Raw genomic sequence first — 23,281 nt, forward strand, 5'->3', positions numbered from 1 at the left:
AAAGCAGCAGCAAAGTTTTATTGAAAAGTGAAGGCAAGAAGATACACCACAGGAGAACCATGGATTCTGACAAGATGGCTCAAGAGCCAAGAAGTCATTTAAGTAGAATGATAGAAGCAGAAGCTTACATGAGAAAATGCAAACAGATCCAAACCAGCCAACCTAAAAGTTTTACCATAAACATCAACTAGATGAAAAAAGTAGAGGCAAGAGATGCTGTTTGGGGGTGGGAAAAAGTCATTGGACAATTACTGTTTTAATTTAGCAGGTGAGGATCTAATCCCAGAGTCACGCCTGTCTATGGACAGAGAGGAAATAGAGTTACTAAAGGATTTGAAGCATCTGGAGGTGACAAGATCAAATATGGTGCTAGAACTTACAAGAGACACCCAGAGGTACAGGCTTAGATAGTGTGTGTGCAGTGACAAGGTCATTAAACTGATGATTATTGAGTGCTTGCTCTGCCACACCTCATGCTAAGCCTCACTATAGTCTGTGAGACAGATGCTATTTTTTTAAGCTCCAAGTTACAGCTAAGGACAGGAAAGCTTGATGGGTTTAGGTAATTTGTCCAAGGTGGCATCGTTATAAATTAAGTGGCAAGGCTGGATTTCAAACTCAATCCCATTTCTCTTTAAAACCTGACCTTTCACATAAAGATATGTTGAGTCATGGAAGAGAGAATACATGTATGATAACATATTTCCAGGGAAATGCACATAGCGTTATTGTGAGAACTTACTACAATAATGCATAAAAACACATAGGCTAGAGCTTATCATAGAGTGTACTTGATATCCTAGATATTATTAATTCTTCATTATAGGTTGTCATCTAAGGGATAGTTGCAAAAATCCCAATCTAGCTTCTTCCACTGTCTCCCAGGCATGGATAAATTCTGATGCTGTGTGGTTAGCAACCCCTTCTAGACTAGGCATTCTGCTTTGGGCTTTGGAATAGCAAATGACAAGGCAGTACTTGAAAAATTACTATTTTTGTAAAACAGTAACCAAAGGAGTTGAGAATGTTAAACTCGGGGGGAAAAAGAATTCTTAAAAATATTAGCAAATGATTACTGATTTACCATTCTTGCGTTCATTTGCCAAATATTTGTTGTGTGCACGCACTCCATTGGTGCTGCAGTTAAAAATATATATATATATATATATAGTATCATTGCCTTCAAAGTGGTCAGTGTTAAGGGCATGAAAAATAAAAACATATAATTCTATTGCTATAAACGTCTTTTACATTTTTACTCTTAAGGGTCAGTATAGAATATTCCAATATTAAAGGTAATCTAACAATAAAATGTTACATTCCCAGCCCCAAGCTTCCGACAGCCTTATCTTTCCAAAGGCAAATATTTTTACCAAGTTAATTTTTGTTCTGTTGTTGTGGTTTGTTTTATTTTGTTATTTTTTCCTAAGTGCTCACAGGATTAGTCTTAGGACAAGTTTTTTTTTTTAATCCTAAAACTTTTAGATAATAATATGCTGTCCTTAATGTTAAAAAGTATATAAAATGATATTGCTAGTCCAGTGTTCATAGGGCACCCTGAGTATGTTTTCCAGAAGAAATGGTTATATTTCTATTTATACTAAGCCATTCTTACATTCTCTTGTTTCTAATTGTGACCAAGGTATGCACTTAAAAGATAGCTAGCTTAAGAAATATTAATTGACTATAACATTAAAGAGACTTGTAGCAGCCAAAGAAGCCCATGTGAGGTATGATCAATTTAGTAAACTTGTGTAAACTTAGTAGGATTAGGACTTTGATGAAAGAAAAGATTGGCTCTTAGCCTGATAGATGTTGCAGTTTACTGTGATTCAGGTATAAAACCACGTAGGAATCATTTTCCAGCTGTCAGTTGTTAAAAGAATATATTGGCTATGACCATTTTCTGCTGCAGCAGGACAATGTACTTTTCACTGACAATAGTAATTACTACTACTATTTATTGAAGATCCTTGGTGCTGGGTACTACTATACAAAGAAGTTTATATGAATCGTTGAATTTAAGTTTAGTGGATCTGTAAAAATGTTACTCACATTTTATGGATGAGAAAGTTGAAGTACCGAGATTCTAAGAGTATTACCCAACATCAGAAGACTGTTAAGGGGCAGAGAGATGATATACCAGGTCTCTGATTGCAAAGCCTGTATTCTTGCTCCTACAATGTGCTGTTTTTGTTATGGAAAGGCAAAATTCAGATACAGATTCATATTTAAGTTGACAATTTGAATATGTATTTCTTTTAATGAAGTATACTTCTTTATCTGAGAAGCCATCCTCTTCAAAGAGGAAGCATTCAGAAGGGTTGCACATACAGTGGTGAAGTGCAAAAGAAATCCCAACTCAGCTAGTTGATTAGCCACGATCGCTGATTTTATAGAGAAATGGCCTCATTCAGTGTGAGGAAGGGAGTTGGTAAAAGAACTTTTGTCTTTTTCTTTTTGGCAGTACTGGAGAATGAACTCAGAGTCTTATGGTTGCTAGGCAAATGCTCTACCACTCAGCCATGGCCCCAGCCTAAAAGAGCTTTATTCTTTTCCCCCTGGACTAGTGATGTACATCAAGGGGAGATAACATTTGTATACACATAATTATCAGGGGTCTCTGTCTGCAAAGTCTTTGCATGTTTTGAAGGAAGCTTATCAAGAGACCGTGTCAAGAAGCAAATAACTTGAGCATCTTTTCCATAAGGCATAAGTTCTTTCTGTAGGGTTTACAGCCATTGGCAGGTCAGCTATTTGAACTGATCATCCAATTAAAACAACTAAAAACATTGGTTAAAATATTTTGTAAATGTCTGTTAGCAACAAAATAAGGAATATTGAACCCTAAAATTAGTGAATTCAGCAGAACTCTAAAACTGGCTTTTGCTTTGAAAGCATTTGCCAAACACATGAATTTGAACTTGAGCATTAATTTTTGAAGCTACAGGAAACAATTAGGTCTTGCCTAAAGTGCTGAGTTTAAAACAGCGGGGCAGAGGGCTTGGAGTGGAGCTAGGCTGAAAGATTATTCAGCTTAGAAGAATAGACCTAGGACTAAAATGAGTCAAACAAGGTACCTAGGTCACAAATTTAAAGAAGTATTTACTGTCAGATGCCAATCCTACAAGTATGGATAGTGAGTGCTTCCTTAAAGTTTCCTTAAAATACCTCCTAGCACCATTCTTGTCTGACCCTATTCCTGGTCCTAAAAATCTTCCCCCATAAAATTGGAACATCAAAGAGCTAACCTCTCAGTGGATGGAGAAAATAGCAATGTTCACTTCTACCCTAGGTTGCAAGGAAAATCTTGCTTCTTGGTGGAGAGAGAAAAAAGTGGGTTGCAAGAAAATCATCCCCTAAGAATCAGAAACTCCAAGCTAGTCTCACATGGGTTTTCAATACTGTATGTATCTTGAGCCACTCTGCCAGCCCTTTTTGTGATGGGTATTTTTCGAGATAAGGTCTCTCGGGAACTGTTTACCCAGGCTGGCTTCAAACCACAATCCTCCTGATCTCTGCCTCCTGAGTAGCTAGGATTACAGGTGTTGAGCCACCAGCTCGCAGCTGAATGTATCTTTCTTTGATGATAAGAAAAATGTCAAGCTGGAATTGATTTTACATAGTCCTTTATGTCTGACAGAAGCAAACACAAATCCTCTCTAGAGCAACCCACCTTCAACCCAGACCGCAAAGAATTTTCACAGATGATGTTCCAAAGCAAATGAAAAATTACCATGAGAAATCTCAAGTCACACAAAGCAAAAAGTCACTTTAACTTTTTTAACAAAAGTAAAGGATTTTTAAACTTAGGAAAATTTTTAAATTATAAATTATCAGAAATATAAAGTGGATGTTTTTATTTTAAAAATTAAAAAGTGTGAAGATACTTGCGGTGATTAAAATCTTAAATTCAACAAATGACTTTAATATGGGATTGAACATGGCTGAAAAGAGAATTAATGAACTGGAAGATCAATAACTGATAGCTAACTTAAGAATAATTGGAGCCAGCTGTGGTAGTTCACAGCTGTAATTCCAGCACCCAGTTCTTGAGAGATAGAGGCAGAAAAAATTGTATGTTCCAGGCCAGCCTGGGCTATATAGCAAGACCTTATCTCAAAGAAAAAAAAGAGAGAGGAGAGAAATAGTAAAAGCCAAAAGACAGTTAAATAATGTCTTCAGAGTATAGAGGAAAAAAAATTTTCAACCTAGAATTCTGTACCCTGTAGAAATGTATATTAAAGCAAAGTTAGAATAAAACATTTTTTTTTGGACTGACAAAACTCAGATAGCACATTGCCAGTAAAACCTTAATAAAGGAAATTATAGTATGTATTTCTGGTAGAAGAAAATTGATTCCAGTTGGAGATGTAAGAGGAATGAACAGCAAAGAGAGTGGTAAATGTTTAGTCAAAATTTCATTGCCTTAACTAGTTTATATGTATATATGTGTGTGTGTAGCATATATAATGCGTATAACATATAATACTAATCATAAATGTATTTTAAAGTAAATTTAAAATTCATAATCATAAAATGGAGGTTGCTTTTAAAGAGTGTAAAAAACATATGTTATATGGAAGGAAGGTAAAAATAACGAAGACTATAATAAGCATATTAAAATTTCCAGGTGAACATAGGCATATGTTTAATAAGCATATTAAAATTTCCAGACTAGAAATAGACATTTGTAGGTAATGGTAGAGGTGAGTGGGGGAGGAAGGAAAGAAAACAAAAATCAGAAAGATGGCACACATTTTACAGATTAACTTGGTGATGGTGACACGACTGGCAGCTTGGAGATTTTTAAAATTCCATGTGAAAAAAACTCTGCTCCACCTATAGGGTGGCAAACATCCTAGATGCAAAGCAGCATACAAAATAACAGACCCCGAGGACTGACTGAGTGTTTCTCCACCAATACAACAGCAACAAGAACAATACACTAGGGTTGTCAGGGTGATGTGTTAAGAATTATAAGTGAAATTAAAGAAAACTAGTGTTCTAAATTCCCTGAACTAGAGACTAAATAGTAGTCATTCATATTTTATATTCAAATTGAAACCATTTTAATGTTTGCTGATATCAACTCAGTTATTGTCCAGCTTATTTGGCTTTAACACCTGTAACAGTCACTTCAAAGGTCTGGCATTGGAGTTGTTTCTCAGCAAGATGCTAAAACTCACCCCGTTCCAAGTCCCAGGCACTTGAGGTGTAACCATTTCTTGATTGTGCAGGAGACGTGCTGCCATGCTGTTATCTAAGGGTTAATTTGCTTGCAGGAAACCAGGAGGAATGCTAAGGGATCAAGACATGACATGCTGCCCATTGTGTGTAGCTCCAGGATCAAAATATACAATTATACATGCCAAATAAATTCTAAACCTGTAAGGTTGGAAAGAGGGGTGGCTCTGACGACAGGTGCCAGAGCATTAAATAACCGTCTCAGACAAGGTGCACCACTGTTGTCTTGCAGGCTGCAGGGTCCCCCAGTCTGGCATTCTCCCCTATGCCAGACAATGTGCATTCACTGCTGGAGTCTCTGTTAAGCCTCCTTCTCCCAGACCTGCTGGCTCCTAGTGCCCGGCTGACACAGAGGTGCCTTTGTGAGTGTAATTACCTTCCCCTGTATTAGAAATAGTCTGTTTAGAGCTGTGTTTGCAGGTAGGGCCAGAATAAGCAGAAATTAGCATGTGAAAAGACCTACCCTGGCCCTGACTCCTTTATCAGCACCCATCCTTAGGGATTGGCTTTTTCCTACTTTGAGTTGGTTGGGCAGGTGTGATACTATCCTAAATGAAGAGCTTTAGAAGAAGGGGAAGTGTGTGTGTGTGTGTGTGTGTGTGTGTGTGTGTGTGTGTCTGTCTGTCTGTCTTGACAATTTCCATGCTAGGCATAGCTCAGCTGCCTGAGCAGTGAAAGCTCACCTCAGTGTCTGCATCAAAAAGGCAGGAGAAGCAAATAAATGATTCTTCTCTCGTGATGATACTGTGGCCAGCATCTTTAAGCCTGACTAATTGACCCATGTCAATTGTGGACTATGAAATTGAAGTGTGGCCGACACTTAAAGCAGCTTTCTTAGACCTTAAGTAGAGTGATGATGAAGAGTGCTATAACCATACAGAATGCAGTGGAGCCAGAATCCACTGAAGGTTATTTACATAGAGTTTACTCGAAGATGCTTTTTATTGTTCCTCTGTATATTAGCGAGCCTTTCATTTAAAAAGAAAACAAAATTTTCCTTCTTTGGAGAGACAGTACTTTAATGAATGCTAAGAGATTAGAGGACTGTATTTTGCATCTATTAATTTTCCCTAAGTGATTTTATTATGTACAAAGTAAACTCAGGGCCAACTAGACAATGTCTAAGGGCAGATTTGCCTAGAGAACCAATAAAATAGACCAAAATCTAGAAAGAGAACCAATAAAATAGACCAAAAGCTAGAAAGTGAAGCTAGGGCAGGAATATTTAAAGATTTGTTTTAAGTGGCGTACATTTTGTAATTTATTAATTTTTTAATGGCGAAAGTAATTATTTCGGTGTTGGTGACGCAGGCATGGACAGCATGGAATGTTTCCTTTTATTACAAAGTTGCTTGTTCAGAATGGCTGGTCACTTAGTAAAAATTATACATGGGGCAAATAGAATTCAAGTCAAACAGGTTTATAAGTTTTGCTGTAGGAATGGAGGATGGGTGTTCACCACCAAGTGAAGGATTTATCAAGGAAGCTGGGAGAGAAACATTTTCACCCTGGAACTTTGAAAGCCTTTTCAACATCCTGCTTCCCTTTTCATTGTGTGGGAGCAACAGGTCAGGGATTGCCTAAGGCAGCCTTGCAAATTGGCACCTGCCTTTGTGCCTAAGACCTGGAGGAAGTGGTGGGGAAAAAGAGGCCAGGGAAATTTAATAAGTCTGTACCTTTTTCTCTAGCCTTTTGCAAAGTTAGCTCTCAGTGGAGATTGGGCTTTGATGCCTGAGGTGAGAGAAGTAAAGCCCACCTCTGATTTAGCCACAAGAAGTATTTGCTGCAGGGAGACACCTGAGCTGGTGCTGGACTGGAAAACAATAAAGGTATCCAGACAGGCAGAGACAGCCCTCCTGGTCACATTTATCTCTGCGTTTGTACTATAGAGGGTACTTTACATGGACTTTTACAGTTATGACCTCATTTGTTCCCAAAGCACCAGTCCCCCTACTCCCCTTTGGTGTTTGTTTTTGACAGGTGAGAAAGGTTCCCATGGCTCATCTGTATAGCTACCTAGTGACCTAGGAGGGAGGGAGATAAATGGTTTTACCAGTTGTTCCCTGTGCTCATCACAGGGCTACCTAGTGACTGAGGGAGTGGGGAGATAGATGATCTTACCAGTTGTTTTCATAGCTCAGTAGATGGAAATTTGCTAAGGGGATAAAGGGTTTTCACTTGCTGGCAAAACCATCCTATCTTTAGAGCAATGGTGGTGGCTGATCAACAAGTTCTACTTCCCAGACTTTTCCATATCTTCCTTTCTTTTCAGTAAATGAGAAACCTAAGACTGCTTACATAGCCTACATTTGCTCTTGTTTGCATAAGTAATTTCACCACACCGCTTGATTCCTGGTGGGAAAAAATATAACGTATCCCTGTGATGTTGCCTGTTCAGCTCTGCCTTTCCCTGGGTTTGTTCTTTTTTATTTGTTTGTGTGTTTGATTTTTTTATCCAGCCATTTTTCTTCTCAGCCATCTACAGTTGTTTTCAAACATCCATCACACCCTGGGCACTTCTCACAGGGATACCTGACTGGCATGATTTCAGTAAAGGAAGGAGAGGGTGTGATGGTGACACACCTGGGCTCCTTCTTGGGGAACCCAGCTTGTGCCCTTACTCTCTTGTTTGTAACTTCTGGTCCTGTGTTCCCATGCCTGGCCTTCTGATCATAATGAAGCCACAAAGCATATAAGATTGGCTAATATCTACCTATCTGTTCTAAAGCCTTTTACCTCTTTTTAGTTGTTTTACCTCCCCACCCTCCACCACCACCGTGGAAATTGGCAAAGCAGAAAAATCACTGTTATCAGGAACATGTCTTAGGCTCCAGCTGACAGCCAGAAATTTGGCTAATAACAGTTTCATAAATTAATCAAATCAGATAATAGTTTCTGGCCCCTGGTTGCTTATAATCTGAATAGGCAACAGTGACCTAGGGCATGAAGAAAACTCAGAACAGTATTGAGAAGGTATAGACGATGTGGAGCCTTTTGGAATCCATCGCTGTCTGCTACTTAAAAGATGCTCTGTGGAAAGGGTGGTGTTTGTAGTTTAAATGAATGAAAAGGTAGTATTTAAGAGGTTGGTGTTCCCAGCTTAGCAATCATCAAAGAAGATATAGAGTGATAGGTATACCTTGATTGATCAGATGAGTTGGGCATTGAAAGCTTTGCCTGAAAGGAGTCAGGCTTACTAGCAAGAGGAAACCAGGAAAGTGAAGTTGTTGCAAAGCTTTGACAGGAGTGAGAATATTGGGCCCAATTCCTAGAACAGCCCCAAACCAAATTTGGTTGTAGAGTTTTTTGAAACAAGAAGTAGAAAAGAAATGTAGGCAACATATCAAAAGAATAAAGGCAATATTAGATCAAACCCGGCAAAAACAAAAGCCATACATCATGAATAAAAGGAATAACCCACCCTGAGCCCACATGGTCTCAGCAGTGGGATGATTGCTAACATTGCTGTTGACAGAATGCTCTAAAACATTTATGGTACTTGTAGTGGTTATCTCTAACTGGGGAAAACTGTGAGCAATTAAATGTCTAATACTTTTCTGTATTTTCTGTGATAAACACTTAATATTTTATAATCAGAGGGGGAAAAAACGTAAAAGAGAAAATATTACCAGCAGAGAGCACAGATTGAAGTCTGACTATAATACTCAAATACTGGGAGGTGTGGTTAAAGGTAAAAAGTAATAGATAGAGTAATAAGCAAATTTTGTTTGAAGAATTATACCTGCCTAAAAAATCATTCCAAATGATTTGTTTAAAAAGCCAGTAAGATGCTGATTTTCTTTTCTTTTTTTTTTTTTTTTTCTCTTTTACTATATTCAGGGAGGAGCCAGACATGAAGCTTTAACTGATCTTTATCTGAATTGGTTATCAAATTGGTATCAAATTTGATTGTCATCTGGACAGAGTCTACATGTGAACAAATAGCTAGGAGAATTTATAGAAAGGCTTGAAGGCAAGAAGGTCATAGTGCTACTTCCACACACTACCTAAATACAACTTTTTAAAACCTAATTATAAAGGATTGAGTGCTATTTTCTAAATATTGATGTGCTATAACTGTTTCCCCTCAAACAAACAAACAAAAACTGGGACGGACAGATACAAAAAACATAGAATTCTGACTTTTTTTGGACCTGTCTCTGGAGCTCCCTCTACAGTGTCCTTCGAACCAGCTCAGGACATGGTCCTAATAAATGTGCAGTTGATAGATTAACCGTCCTGAGCATAGGTTTGCTCATGTGTAAATTGAGGAGCTTAGGTGTGGTGCATATTGTGGATCTTAATTTCCATTAGACAGGTAACAGTTTGGAGGTAGAGAAGCACAGATGCATGGGCTGGTTGGTAGTATGTGAGATGGACCAGCCATTGTGTAACTACCTGTATGCACAGTGAATGGAGGCACACTTAGCATCCATGCGTGAACTGACTGAGAAATGGCCACATGTCCAGCCAAACCTGGACAGAGTCCAGATTCCAAGCATTTGTTCTGGTTGGAAGGATGAACCAAACTGGGATTAAATTTAATAGGATTAACTATAAAGTCCTACTTATGTTACTTGTTTAAAACAACTAATTAAGTTGTTTTAAACAACTCAGTCAATAGCAGTTTCTATGAAAAAGACTAGGAGTTTTATAACTCAGAAGTCTTAATTTCCATCAGGAACAAAATGTGTTTGTCAGAAAAATCAAAGCTACAGTAATAGATGTGTGGTGTAAAGGAACTTTGACAGATTAGAGCCAGCATCAGGCAGAAATACCAAGGTTCAACATTACTAGGCATCAGTAAATGTCACTGGATGAGGCCGGATCTGTTGAATCTGGATGGATTCATTATTTTCTTTTCAGAATCTCTATTTGGTGAAAATTTGGGGCTATTAGAAATCTGTGAAAGAAACAGCATTAAATCATTAAATGTTGAAAAAGGGTGATTTCCTTCCCACTCAGCCTACCCAAAATACAATATATGTGTTGTGGTTTTCTCTATAACATTATATCATATTTCTTGGCACTCATTAATTCCTGGGGTCTCCACATGGCATTATCTTGGCACAAGAAATTATTTGGTGAAGACTTTGCTTTAGGAGCTGATTGCATTACACAGAACTCTTAAATGCATAAGAATTCTTGTAAATATTTTAAGGCTTTACAACGGGTGTTCATCAATGCTTCATAAAGTCCAGATGGTGGATAAGTATGTGAATAAATTAATGGTATACATGACTCCATGAAAAGATACATAATTTTTTTTTCTGGGAAAGAATCCAACACTTTCATCAGATTCTCAAATACAAAAATTGGATCCCTCCCCTCTCCACCTCTATAATTTGTCTTCTTGCTAGTGTGTAAACAAAGGGGCATCTTGACTGTGTCCTCCCATCTTATGTTGAGAGCAGCAAACATATCTTCCTTGAATTGCCAGTGACCCACTACCAGTAGAAATTTGAAAGGATGTCACAGGCAGAGTTCCAAAATTGTTTTAATAAAAATCTTAGCATTGGAGTGAGACCTACCCTTTCCCTCTGCTTCACACCATATAACAAAACTAGTTTTATTTTTAAAAGCAAGACTCAGACTTGTTACTTGAAGAATTTAGGTTATTTTTTATTGCTCCCCTTTTAACTTGTGAGGACAAATTTGGTCTTCTCCAGGAATATTTTGTTCTGAGGTGAGTTCCAAAGAAGCTTGATCTTCTCAATGGGATATGTGTTTCATGTGGTTTTTCTTCCTTTGCAAATGTACAGGGTGCCAAAGCATGCTTTCTCCGGGACATTCCTTTCTCAGCCATCTACTTCCCATGTTATGCTCATGTGAAAGCTTCCTTTGCAAATGAAGATGGGCAGATTAGCCCTGGGAGCCTGCTGTTGGCTGGTGCCATCGCTGGTGAGTGTCCTGAATGTAGTTCTGTTACTTCCCCATAACCCACCCCCAAATCCCCTTGATGCCCACCCAACCCACAGTACTGGAATTTTTCACATATGACTACATATGAGTTGGCTATAGATTGCTTTGAATAGTAACTGAAAAGTAAGGATGAAAAAGTAATCTTTATTTTGGCAGATTAGATTATTAGGCAGGCTTAATTTTTCTTAACTGTAAACAGGACTCATTAAATACTGGTTCACTTTGTGGTCTTGATAGATTCTAACCAGCTTCCATATTCCATAATTTCATTTCATAGCATAAGAATGATAATAGTTCAGTAAGAAGTTCTCAAAAAATTGAATACTTGTGCCTGAAAGGTGTCCAAAACAAAACAAAACAAAATCCTGCCATACAAGCTTGTCAGGAACTTAAGCAATAGTTATTGTCATTTAGATAAAAGAAATTAATGGAACCAGAAATTACCTAGTCTGATTAGCAACACCTTTCCTCCCAGCTGTGTGAAGTTAAAGGGATGAGGTATGTGTTAATTAAATCACAGAAATAACTGTCTTCTGTTTTTCAGTTCTATGATGAAAGTATCAATAGAAGAAATAGATATTGATTATAGGCACAGTCGGATTCAGTTCTGCTCTTGTAAACCTCCTTGTCCTGAGACCCTAAAGGTTGGAACAAGCTGGATTAGCTCTCCAGGTGGTGACAAACATTTAATGAGTTCACAAACCCTGAGGCAGTTATGGGAAGCCTAGCTCCAAACATTTTTGATACAGGTGTTGTTCTCATCAGATAAGAAGCTAGAGCTGCTCGCAAAGACAGCCTGAGAACAAGCCCCAGCTTCAGGTGTCCCCTGCAGGCAGGAAGATGATAGCTCCTCCTTTATACTTAGTAAAACTGGTTTTCACAGGCATTGATTCTAGCATATGAAGCAGGTTTGTTCTTTCCTGGCTAGCTAAATGAGTAGCTATGAGACCACTGTTAAGTGCATATTAAGAAAGCATGATCTCAAGTCTGGAATATAAAATTCACAGTTTTACATCTAACCTAGCCATTGATTCACTGTGCCTTGTATAAGTCATTTACATATGCATAATGAGAAAATATTTTGAAACAAAGTATCAAATATATTTTTTTTCAAATTACTTTACTTGAAATTAAGTAGGACCGAATGAAAATTAATATGTGACCTTGGGCAAGTTACTTAACTTCCCCTAAGCCTTGCTTTCCTCAGCTATTAATGGAGATCATGCTTGTATGTATTTTGGAGTGGGATTCTCTGTCTTAGATGGGAGCATCCATATAAAGGATTTAGTGTAGTGCCTCACATGTAGTATGTGTTCAATTAATGTTAGCCAATATTAATACTGAATCTAAAAGAATCTGTCTGTAAGTCATTCCAAGTAGCCATTGTGAAATTAAAGATGATTAGTAGAGCCCAGATCAAGGTCTTGGGCTCTTTCCTGAGTTTTGTTTTCTTCACAGCACAAAACTGTTTAACTATTCTCTTGGGAAAGATAGATACTGGGTAGGAATTTGCAAGTTAATCCATGCTTCCAGAGCTATATAGAAATTACTAGTGGATATATTCTCTCTGTCTGTCTGTCTCTCTCTCTCTCTCTCTCGCTCACTCTCTCTGTCTCCTCTTTCTATTTTATTTTATTTTATTCTTTATTTTGGTGGTATTGGAGTTTGCACTCAGGGCCTTGAGCTTTGCTAAGAAGATGCTCTACCACTTGAGCCATTCTTCCAGCCCTTTTTGCTTTAGTTATTTTTTGGGATAGGACCTCCCCCTTATTGCCCAGGCTGGCCTGGACTGCACTTCTCCTATTTATGCTTCCCACATAGCTGAGAGGACAGGCATGCACCACCACAACCAGCTATTGATTGAGGAGTGGAGGCTCACTAACTGTTTGCCCTGGCTGACCTTGGACCGAGATCCTCCCAATCTCTGCCTTCTCCTAAGATTACAGGTGTGAACCACTGTGTCTGGCCCCTTTTTTCTCTTTTATGATTTTTTTCTTCCTTCTACTTTTTATGATTATGAAAGTAATATTGCTCACTGCAAAATAATTGGAAAGAACTAGAAAGGATAAATAAAATATTGCCCTTAGGGTAATAGTATTCTACTACTCTAAGATAATTGCTATATAACATTTTGAATGTTTGGAGTAGTTGACATCCCTGTGCTACTAAATTAACCTTACAGTTGTCTTGTTGTCTTTCCAGACACCTGGATTAGATACTAATTGATACAAATCTATTACCCCAAAACTTAGTTTTAAACAACAAACACTCTTACCCCACCATTTCCATTTTGTGGGTCTGGAACAGGTTACCTAAGGGTACCTCTAGCTCAAGATCTATCATGAAGTTACAGTTACAGAGGTTCAAGGTGGCAGCCAGAGCTCAAACAGGCTTCACTGAGTTGGGATCCACTTTCATGTTGGCACAGTCACATGGCTACTGACTGGAGGCCTCAGTCCCTTGCCCCAGGGCCTCTCCACAACACAGTGGCTGGCTTCCCCCGAACAGAATGGGAGAGAGAAAGAAGCTAGGGGTAAGTAGCCTTAAGACTTAGCCTTGAGACAAACAGAAGCACAGGTGTGAATGCCAAGAGGGGAAGGTCTTCAAGGGCCATCTGGGAGCTAGCTGCCACACTTACTACAGAACATGTACTGTCATATTGTTATCTGTCTGTCTTCCACTAATCTTACCCTTCCCTGTGTGATAGGAAAACATAAGACACAGTGTTTTTTTAGTCTCAAAGAATGGAGTAGCTACAAATTTGACAGTCCTGTATATTCTACAAGTCTTCCAAAACTATGTAATAAGAATTACACAATTTTCTTAATTTAGTAACATATCAGAAGCCAATGACAAATGTCATAACTACCATTCTCATTAAAATTACATATAAGACAAGTATTTCTCTCTCATCTTTGTTATTCAGCCTTATTTTGGAGGTTCTAGTCCTTTTGGTAAAAAAGAAAAAAAGTAGAGGATAAATATTAGAAAAGAAGAAATTAAGCTACCATTATTTACAAAGGAATATTTACCTGAAAATCCAAACTAAGCTGCTTTGAAAAATGTATTTGACTTAATCAGTAATCTATTTTGTTGTAAAATAAACATGAAAATCTATTTATAGTGATTAGCAGTTAGGTGATACCATGGAGCAGACCGGATAGTGGGCTGCTGAGTGTAGATCCTCACTGCCCAGGGAGCCCGAGTCAGACTGGTGACTTACTTGTTCAGAAGTGTGTCCAGGGCTACCCTGTAGCTCATATGTTCTGGTCCGTGTTCCCTTTGTGGATACCAGTCAGAGGAAAGGTATTTCCCAGGTGAGGATATGAAGTGTATGCAGAGCATCCCACGAGGCCATCCGAGGCAGAAGCAATCTTCATTGCCTTTAAGGAGAAAGTTTATCTCAAAACATAAAATTCTCTTATTCATATGGCAGTTCAGGCAGCTACAGTGAGTAGTTGTTGGCCACTAACTTATTTATTATGAAACAGAAGTGTCTCATGAACATTTTGATATGTACCATGTTGAAAATGATCTCTTATACAGAAGATGTATTTTGTTGCTGTTGAACAGCCCTGTTATAGGGTGGATTTGTTAGTGACTTCATATCAAGCTTTCTGTGTTTTGGTAGCAATTTTACTTTTTTAAGTATGTACTATTTCACATGCTCAATAAAATTCAATTAATTTTGAAGTTAGATTTCTTTAATAACACACATCTTTTTAACAAAGGTGGTTGTTGGGTATTTTAGAATCTGGAGAATATTTGTTTTAAGATTTTTGTATTGGTAATATCTTTAAATATTAAGACCATCTACTCCATTATTTCACAAGGCAGAGCAAGGTCAATTGCTCTGTGAACTTATGTTCATTGGCCAAAATACTTCAGCATGTCAGAAAGTCAGGGCTGAATCAAAGAGCCTGAAATTAAGAAACCAAATTCTAATTCCCTGTAATTATCTTGTTATTTTTTAATTAATGAAGTTTATTGCAACATGTTTGTGGGTGATACCAAATAAAAGCCATCTAATGCTTCTTAAATTTTGTACTGTGATCTGTCACTCTACCAGATGACTTCTGTTGTCAGAGTGAGAAGATACAGTGACACGTCAAGTTGCATTGATGGTCTTGCCTTTGAATTAATTAGCTGAAACTAAATCTTAATTTAGGATTATTTTTAAAAGCTGTTCATGGTATATATAGATATGGAAGACTTGTTGTGTGTGTATTGATCACAGTGCTTTTGCAAACATTAGAAGGATGTAAAAAGAGAAGTTTCATCAGATTAAACAAACAGTTGTGCAGACCTCAGAACCAGGATGGGTTCAGAGTCTGCCCTGTGACTGGAGAACACTTATGGACAGAAAAGGGAAGTGAGGGACAGAGATAGCTAGTTGCCCACTTGACTGCTTTGGTTGGCTTAGATTTGGCTCTTTATTACAACAGAAAATTCTTGTTAGGTTTTCAGTTTGTTTTGTTTACATACCGGGTCGAGCTGCTGTCCCTGTGAGTCTTCTGAAGCCCCAGTTTAGTTTGATTTAACAGTTCTCCCCTTTTGGTCACCCTCTCCATTTTGAGAGCTTGACTAAAATTTAGGGCACCGATGTCACCTCCATCATCATCATAAATAGACCTATTTGGTCTCACTAGGGAATTCACAAATCTTACTTGGTCTCAGCTTCTACTGGGTGATAACAGAACAGTTGAGTTTGTGAAGTGAGAACAAAGAAACAGGAGAGAAGTACTATGGGCATAAACATGTTAATTATGCAGACATAATACTTAAGATAATTTTAATGCAGTTCTTACATTCTTAAAAATAAAAGGTAGTACAGACACTGGATTGAGGTAATGGACTGAGCATACTTACCCCATCTCTCTCTTCTCCAAATCACCCTAAAATGTCAGCAAATACATTTTAGAAATGCCTTATTGGACCGAGAAAATGGTACCATCTGCCCTCACACACAGGAAACAGCCAAATAGACTCTGAAACTGAACTGGACAGTGCCACAGCCCAAAACACAGGCAGGGAAAACTACTTCTAACGTAGAAGCTAAACCGGAGGATTTTAACCTCTGATGGATGAGTCCCTGGTGTTGGAGGTGGAGGTATTAGGGTAAACCTTGAGTGAGTTAAGAGAACTGCATACTTCTGCTTCATCTGGAGCTTCAGGCAACACTTATCTGCAGGTTAAAAGCTCAGAGCTGTAGTTTAAAGAAAGGGGCAGTGGACTTGGAGAAGTCAAGTGTAGGAACTGAAAGAAAGCAGAGCAGGCTTCAGGCAATGTTTTATCCTTACCACAGGTGCAGGAAACAAACTAAAGACAGCTCTTTCTCAAAGGAGTAGAATAAACTCTACATGCAGAGTGAAACTCCACATACCAGCAGCTTGCCTTACCCCTTGCACATTGGGGACCCTCACATTCAGGAGAGAGACCTGTGGGGGAAGCAGGGCTGCAGTATGGTAGATGCTACTGCAGCAGTGTGATATACTAGTTAGCCTGTCCTTTGAACTTAAATATTTATAAAGAGCCAGAGGTCTTCAGACAGGAACAAGCAATAACGTGAGTGGACTGAAGAATTACAGAGAAAAAGGCACTTCAGGGAACAGAAGGGAACTTTAAAGAACTGTAATTATTAGGGTCCTCAGAGAGATTTGAAAGAAATTATGAGACACTCTTTTGAAAGTTAATGAAAGGATTGACAAAATTAAAAATCTGGAACAGGTTCTGAATGATAAAATGGTTGTAATAAAGACCAAGGTAGGCCTGATGTGGTGATTCTTATCTATAATCCCAGCACTTGGAAGGCTGGGGCAGGAAGATCCTGAGTTCAAGACCAACCTGTGCTACACAGCAATCTGGAAAATAAGACAGAAAAAACTCTAGAATGTAATACAGACATACACAGAAGGAAAATAAGACAACATTTTAAAAACTTGAAGGATTAATTTATGAGGTGTAGCATCTGTTTAATAGGAGCTCCTTGGGAAGAAGAAATAAGGCAGCAGGGCCAGAAAACAAGTTAGTAAGGAAGATGGGCTTCTCTTCTTCTCATCTGTAATATAGGTATCCACCAAATGCCAAGGAAGAGATGCAGAACTGAGATTATATTTCCAGGCACTGTAGCATTCAGAAGGGAGGACAAACTATTTCCCATGTACAAGGACTCAAAGGTTCCCCTTCACAGACCTTCTCTGCAGCAAAATGAGGAGTGGATTTAAGGAGAACAATATGAGGTATTTGAAACAAGCAAAAGTTGAGCTGTGAGTAGATCCAAATGACTGCTGACATTGGTCCATATATTTATTATACAAGAAGGGTTGTTGGGAGACAGACAAGGGAAAGAAAGCACAGGCATGGAAGCACTGATGTCCTCACTGTCATCTCACCTTGCTGGATGAGGTGCAGATGTTGATGGACTGCACACTGGTGTGACCTGTACGTGAAATATTGAAACATGTTTCTTTAGTTGAGAAAGTGGAGAGGTCGAAGGGAAGTAACTAGAAAGTAAAAGTCTTATGTAAAATATCAGAAATAAACCCAAAAGCCACAATAAATGAAATGGTTTCAGTGCCTCTAGTAAAAAAAAACACTTTCAGATGAGTTCTGAAAAAAAATCTAGACATTTGAGAAAACAGTGACATAAAAAGATTAAAATAGAATGGATTGAAAGATGTATACAGGCAGTAAGTAAGCATAGGAATATTAGTATCAGACTACATGGAATTGAGTTAAAATAGCATCCAGAAGGACAGAGGTTCATTTTATATTTACAAAAGATAAAATTCACTACCAGGATATTATCGTCAACCTTTGTGTGTTATCAGGGTAATGCTGTCTTAGAAGATCTCAGCTTAAAAGTTTGAAGGGAACATGAGCTTGTCTCAGTCCTGGTGGGAATTTTATCACACTGCTCCTAGAAGCTGACCTATCAGGTAGATCATGTCGATAAGAATGCAAAGGGAAATTGGGAAACTTCTAGCCTTGACCTAAAATAAATATGTTAACCTTTAAACTATAAATAGAGAAACACATTCTTTATAAACACCAGTGGAATATTTATGAAAATTAAGAATTTCTCAGGCCCAAAGCTGTGTTTGCCAGTTGTATTTTCTTTTTACTGTAAAAGATCGACTATCTAGTTGCTGGCCTCTGGGAGACTTGCTGAGGAGTACTGCATTGTTCCTGTCACGGAGGTTGTGGTGGCTGCCAGGGATGCACCTTAGTCTCACTGTTGAAGAATCAGGCAGGCCACTACGAGTGCTCTTCCTGGTGAGGGCCTGGAAGACACTTCCCTGTCTCCTCTTGCCCTTTTCCACCCTGCATCATCAGGAGTGGCCATGCCATCATTGTGGCCTCAGACTTTTTTGCAGGTCAGGAAAAGCCAGTCACATTGTCTCAGAATCTTTGCCAACCTTGGCCCAGCAGCAGTTCTCTGGTGAGCAAGCTCTTTTCCAGTACCTTCTGCTCTCCTGGCCTCACTTTGGGACAGCCTATGTCATTCTCCAAGGTCATCTAGCAAATCCCAACAACAGAAATGTCCTCGCCTCTGAGATCTCCACAGTTGCTCCCAAGCCCTAGCAAACGTCCACTCAGGAGAGATGGAGCCGAGAATGCAGGTGGCACTTTTAGTCCAGTAATCGTATCTTTTCTTCCTGCTCCCACTTCCTCAATGCTGCTCTTTTCATGACAAGAACTGTTCATGAAAACTACCACAATGGGAGGGGAACGTCTTACCCATTTTGTTACTCAGGTCTGTCACAGCCTGCCCGCCATTGTGAGGAAGATTTTATTGCCTGTGTAACTCTTCCTAAACCAGGAAGTAAAACAAAATTGGTGGTGTGAACACAGTGGGTTCCTGAACATTTTTCATGTTTCCTTCCATTATAGTGGAGGATAAATTCCTGGCTCAGAGTTAAAAATAATTCCTCCAAGCTAATAGGAAACTCAGTGTGACTTACCCAGCGAAGCATTAATAAATCGAGCTTTTCACATGCAAAATTGCAGAGCATTTTGTAACAGCCGTTACCTAAAATTAGTGTTTGAAGAGCTGAGGAAAGATGGAAGAGAGACTGCCATAGCGATGGACCAGGGAGCACGGAATATGCAGATTTGCACACACACAGCTCTCACACTGCAACTTTAATACTGTCTGTTAGGAGGATGAGATGGCAGTATGAGCCAGACCATGTTGGTTTGGACAGAAATTCTTACAGAATTATTAAGCCTTAAAAAAAGCAAAGGAGATTTATGCATCTGCATTTGACCAGTTTGGTTTGGAATAGGTTCGTAATGGAAAAGTAATAAAACCATAAGAGACAGTGTCTTCGGAGCACAGCCTCACTTTGAAAAATCTAAACATGGGCTGCCCCATTTTGGATAAAATGACAAGAAAAATTTCCCATTGGCAGTATTGGGAGGGATTTTTATTGTTTTTCATTTTTCATTGATTATCAGCCAGTGTAAATTTTAAGCCTTCTGTCAAGTATTTTTCAGGGTATATCAGTCTTTGGAAAAAGGAATCCTAAAGTGTTATCTGTGGGAGTGTCATGCATGCCCGAGGTGTGCCTTTACTCTGAGCACAGTCTTCCTCTGGTGTGACAGAGGTTAGGGTTTGGAGGGTAGGGTGTGTGAGAGAAGGCACCTCCTGCGTCTGCCAGCATTCAGAAAACAATGAAGAGGAAACACATAACAAGCTTCACCTCTAAAAAATCCAGACCTAATAACGTTGTGATGTTCTGATTTCAACAGGAAAGAAAAAAAAAAATTTAAAAACCACTTTCTGTATTTGTTCTCAACCACTTGAAGTAGTGTTACTGAAAAATAGTTGCTTAAAATTGCATACATATATAAGAACAGAAACGGAACATAGAAGGTTGGGCTGAGGCTAAGAGAGGTGAGGGGTGCTGCAGACAGGGCTATCAGGCTGTGTTTCACAGAGAGAATAGCAAAACGGGCACTTTATTTCACTGGCTTCTTAACTTTCTCTCCATGGCTCCCCAGCATTTCAAAGCACAGTTATTTTTATATAGTGAGCATGTGAGCAGACTGATGGTGCCATGTCTCTCTCACAGGTATGCCTGCTGCATCTTTAGTGACCCCCGCTGATGTTATCAAGACTAGATTACAGGTGGCTGCCCGGGCTGGCCAAACTACATACAGCGGAGTGATCGACTGCTTCAGGAAGATATTGAGGGAAGAGGGCCCAAAAGCTTTGTGGAAAGGAGCTGGAGGTACAAATTGGTTCTTAACTAACCCTTTGGTATCAGGTAAATTTTTTAAAAATCTGATTTCTGTTATTTCCCCATTTCTTTGAAAGCTCGTGTATTCCGGTCCTCACCCCAGTTTGGTGTCACCTTGCTGACGTATGAATTGCTGCAGCAGTGGTTTTACATTGATTTTGGGGGAGTGTAAGTATCAAACTAAACCTCCTGATAAACTTGGGCTGCTTCTGAAACTCCGGCCACATTAAGAAGAGTTCATGGGTGTAGGCCCTACGGGGAGTTAGGAATGAAAATGCTCACAAGGTCATTTCAAAGGGGAACATAACCATACAACTCCTTTATGGGTTTTTTTTGTTGGGGGTGGGGTGGTGGTGCTGCGTTTTTGCTGTTGTTGGTACTGGGGTTTGAACTCAGGGTCTCACACTTACTAGGAAGGCATTCTATCTCTGTAGCCATGCCCCACTTGTGCTTTAGTTACTTTTCAAACACAGGCTCAAATTTTGCCCAGACCAGCCTAGAAAACAATCCTCCTATGTATGCCTCCTGCATGGCTAGAATTACAAGCATGACCAGCATTTCCACCTTATTTGTTGAGATTGAGGGGGGAGGTCTCACTAACTTTTTGATGAAGCTGGCCTCAAATTGTGATCCTCCTCATCTCTACTTCCTGAGTAACTGGGATTATACGCCACAACACCCAGCATAACAGTTATAATGTTTTAAAACAATAATGATGATGATGATGATGATAAAAATCCTTGGTTTCTTACTCAGTTTCCTCATCTTTTAGGAAATCTGTGGTATCTGAGCCTGTTCCTAAATCCAGGATCACACTGCCTGCTCCTAATCCTGATCACGTTGGGGGTTATAAACTAGCTGTTGCGACATTCGCAGGCATCGAAAATAAATTTGGACTTTCCCTACCTCTCTTCAAGCCATCAGCATCTACCTCAGAAGTGACCAGTGGAGGCCCTTAGACGACTGACCCGCTGTCCAGTCATGGTACCGCAGTAAGAGTGCCCAATTGGATTGAAGGGAGTCTTCCTTCCTTTAAGTCCCTTGTTGAAATGCAGGTCAGGGCTTTTTATAAGGTGAAATCCTTCATTTTCTGTGTGTTTTCTTAACCAGATCACTATGGAATTATTCCTAATAACTTTTTGGAACTCTGCCTACAAACCTATGTTCTTATCTGACATGTGCTAGGATTCGGTCAGCTCTCACACGATTGGAGAAGGGGCAAGTCTGAATAGAAATTAGGGCTCCCCTTCTGGGACTAAGATGATGGTCCCAAAGAGGCCATGGTGGTTCTCTGAGCAAAGAGTTCCAGGTATGTTTAAACTGATAGGAAACCAGGTATGTATTTATAAAAATGAGAAACACTGGGGTAAATGAAAAAAAAAAATCTATCAAAAATAGCCAGCCTGGATTCACATTTGAGATATACACAGATTTTGTCTCTGGATTATATTATGATGCTTTTATGTGAAACATGTTTTTTTGTAATGGAAACCACATTGGAGATGTTTAGTAATCATATTCTGTTACTGGTACCAAGACTACTAGGGAAAAGTTTTTGAGCTTTAAGGAAGTGCTTTTGGCATTTTTTATTATATAGACACAAACTAAGACACAGCCCCTCTCCTGGATGTGCTAATTTTGGATAGCTGCTTTCAGGATGCACACATGCTGATTACTGCTGATTTCAACAAACACTGTAGAAAAATGTGTTATTGGTACCAGCCCATATCCCTCCCCAACCCACTACCCTCATAATTGGCACCAATTTGCTTTTAAAATCCACTGTATCTTGAATCATGGAAGACAAATATACTCTAATGTAAGATTTTATTTAATTGTGGTGCCTTACATAATGGTCAGAGGTTATGTGTTTATCATGGTGAAAATAAACTATTTTTAAAGCTACTGAATCGTTTGCTCTTGGCTGTGTTGCTTGATCAATGACTGCAGTAACTGTCACTAGTGAATGAACATGCCATGTTTTGAGGGGAATATACTCGATGTGATCTTTCCAAGTAATGGGTACCCTTATTTTTGTGATTCAGGGTGAATAAGAGAAACTACATTTGACCCTAGAAAAGCAAAGAGCTAGTGGACTGACCCTGTTATTGTAGTCATCTCAAGCACTTTTGGCAATTTTTATTATGATTAAAGTAATACAAAGTTCCAGTGTAAGTTGGACATAATAACTGGTTTGAAATGGTATTTTGATGCTATCTTCTGACTCTGGATCCTGCCAGAACCCTGTATCACCATATCTCACTTTGCTAGAATTTGCCTAGCATTCCATCTTGAACAAAATGTAGGACCCATCCTCAACCACTGGTCAAGCTCCCAAAAATGCTGTTGATGAATCTACTGGTGGTTCCTCTGAACACTGTAAGTCTGTGCAGTTTTCAGTTTCTGTTCCTGCAGGCCTAAAGGTTGAAATTGACAGCGATTACAGTTGGGAAGCATCACCATCATCCATAAGTCTTTGATTAGTGTGTGGAGGTGGAAGGGCTGTGTGTGTATAAGAGAAGAGATTCATGATCTTCACTAAGATCCTTCCACATTGGGTTCACAAAGCCAAAAGGGAAAGTGCCAGCTCCATGTGATAAATGATAAATTCCACTATTTTCATTTCAAACACCAGTTACACAGCTCCAAATATGTCTCAGAAATGTGGATGGTGTTACCAAAACACAGCACTCCAGCTTTGGTCTTTCCAGTGTGGAGAAAAGTCCCCTGCTTTCCTTTTCTTCACTTGCTTGAAATTTTACAGATCAAATTTTCATGGCAAAACACTGACCCAAATCTCATAAACGGTGCAGTGCACTGCCCTGCCTACTTTTTTACAAGCTATTGCAGTGGATTGCAGAGTGTCT

At 39.0% G+C, this 23,281-nt stretch overlaps 1 protein-coding gene across 6 annotated transcripts in view; it reads left to right on the forward strand.

Moving 5' to 3' along the window:
- Window positions 1-22,319, forward strand: part of Slc25a13 (solute carrier family 25 member 13) — a 165,569-nt gene extending 143,250 nt beyond the window's left edge. For all 6 annotated transcript variants that reach the window (XM_074064714.1, XM_074064716.1, XM_074064713.1 and 3 more), the window contains 4 exons: window positions 11,010-11,148; window positions 20,247-20,405; window positions 20,492-20,582; window positions 21,187-22,319. In XM_074064714.1, the coding sequence (XP_073920815.1) occupies window positions 11,010-11,148; window positions 20,247-20,405; window positions 20,492-20,582; window positions 21,187-21,373 (576 nt within the window). In that variant the 3' untranslated portion in view covers window positions 21,374-22,319. The remainder of the gene's footprint in view (window positions 1-11,009; window positions 11,149-20,246; window positions 20,406-20,491; window positions 20,583-21,186) is intronic.
- Window positions 22,320-23,281: the final 962 nt, after the last annotated feature.

This window comes from Castor canadensis, chromosome 2, assembly GCF_047511655.1.
Source record: "Castor canadensis chromosome 2, mCasCan1.hap1v2, whole genome shotgun sequence".
Classification (NCBI taxonomy): domain Eukaryota; kingdom Metazoa; phylum Chordata; class Mammalia; order Rodentia; family Castoridae; genus Castor; species Castor canadensis.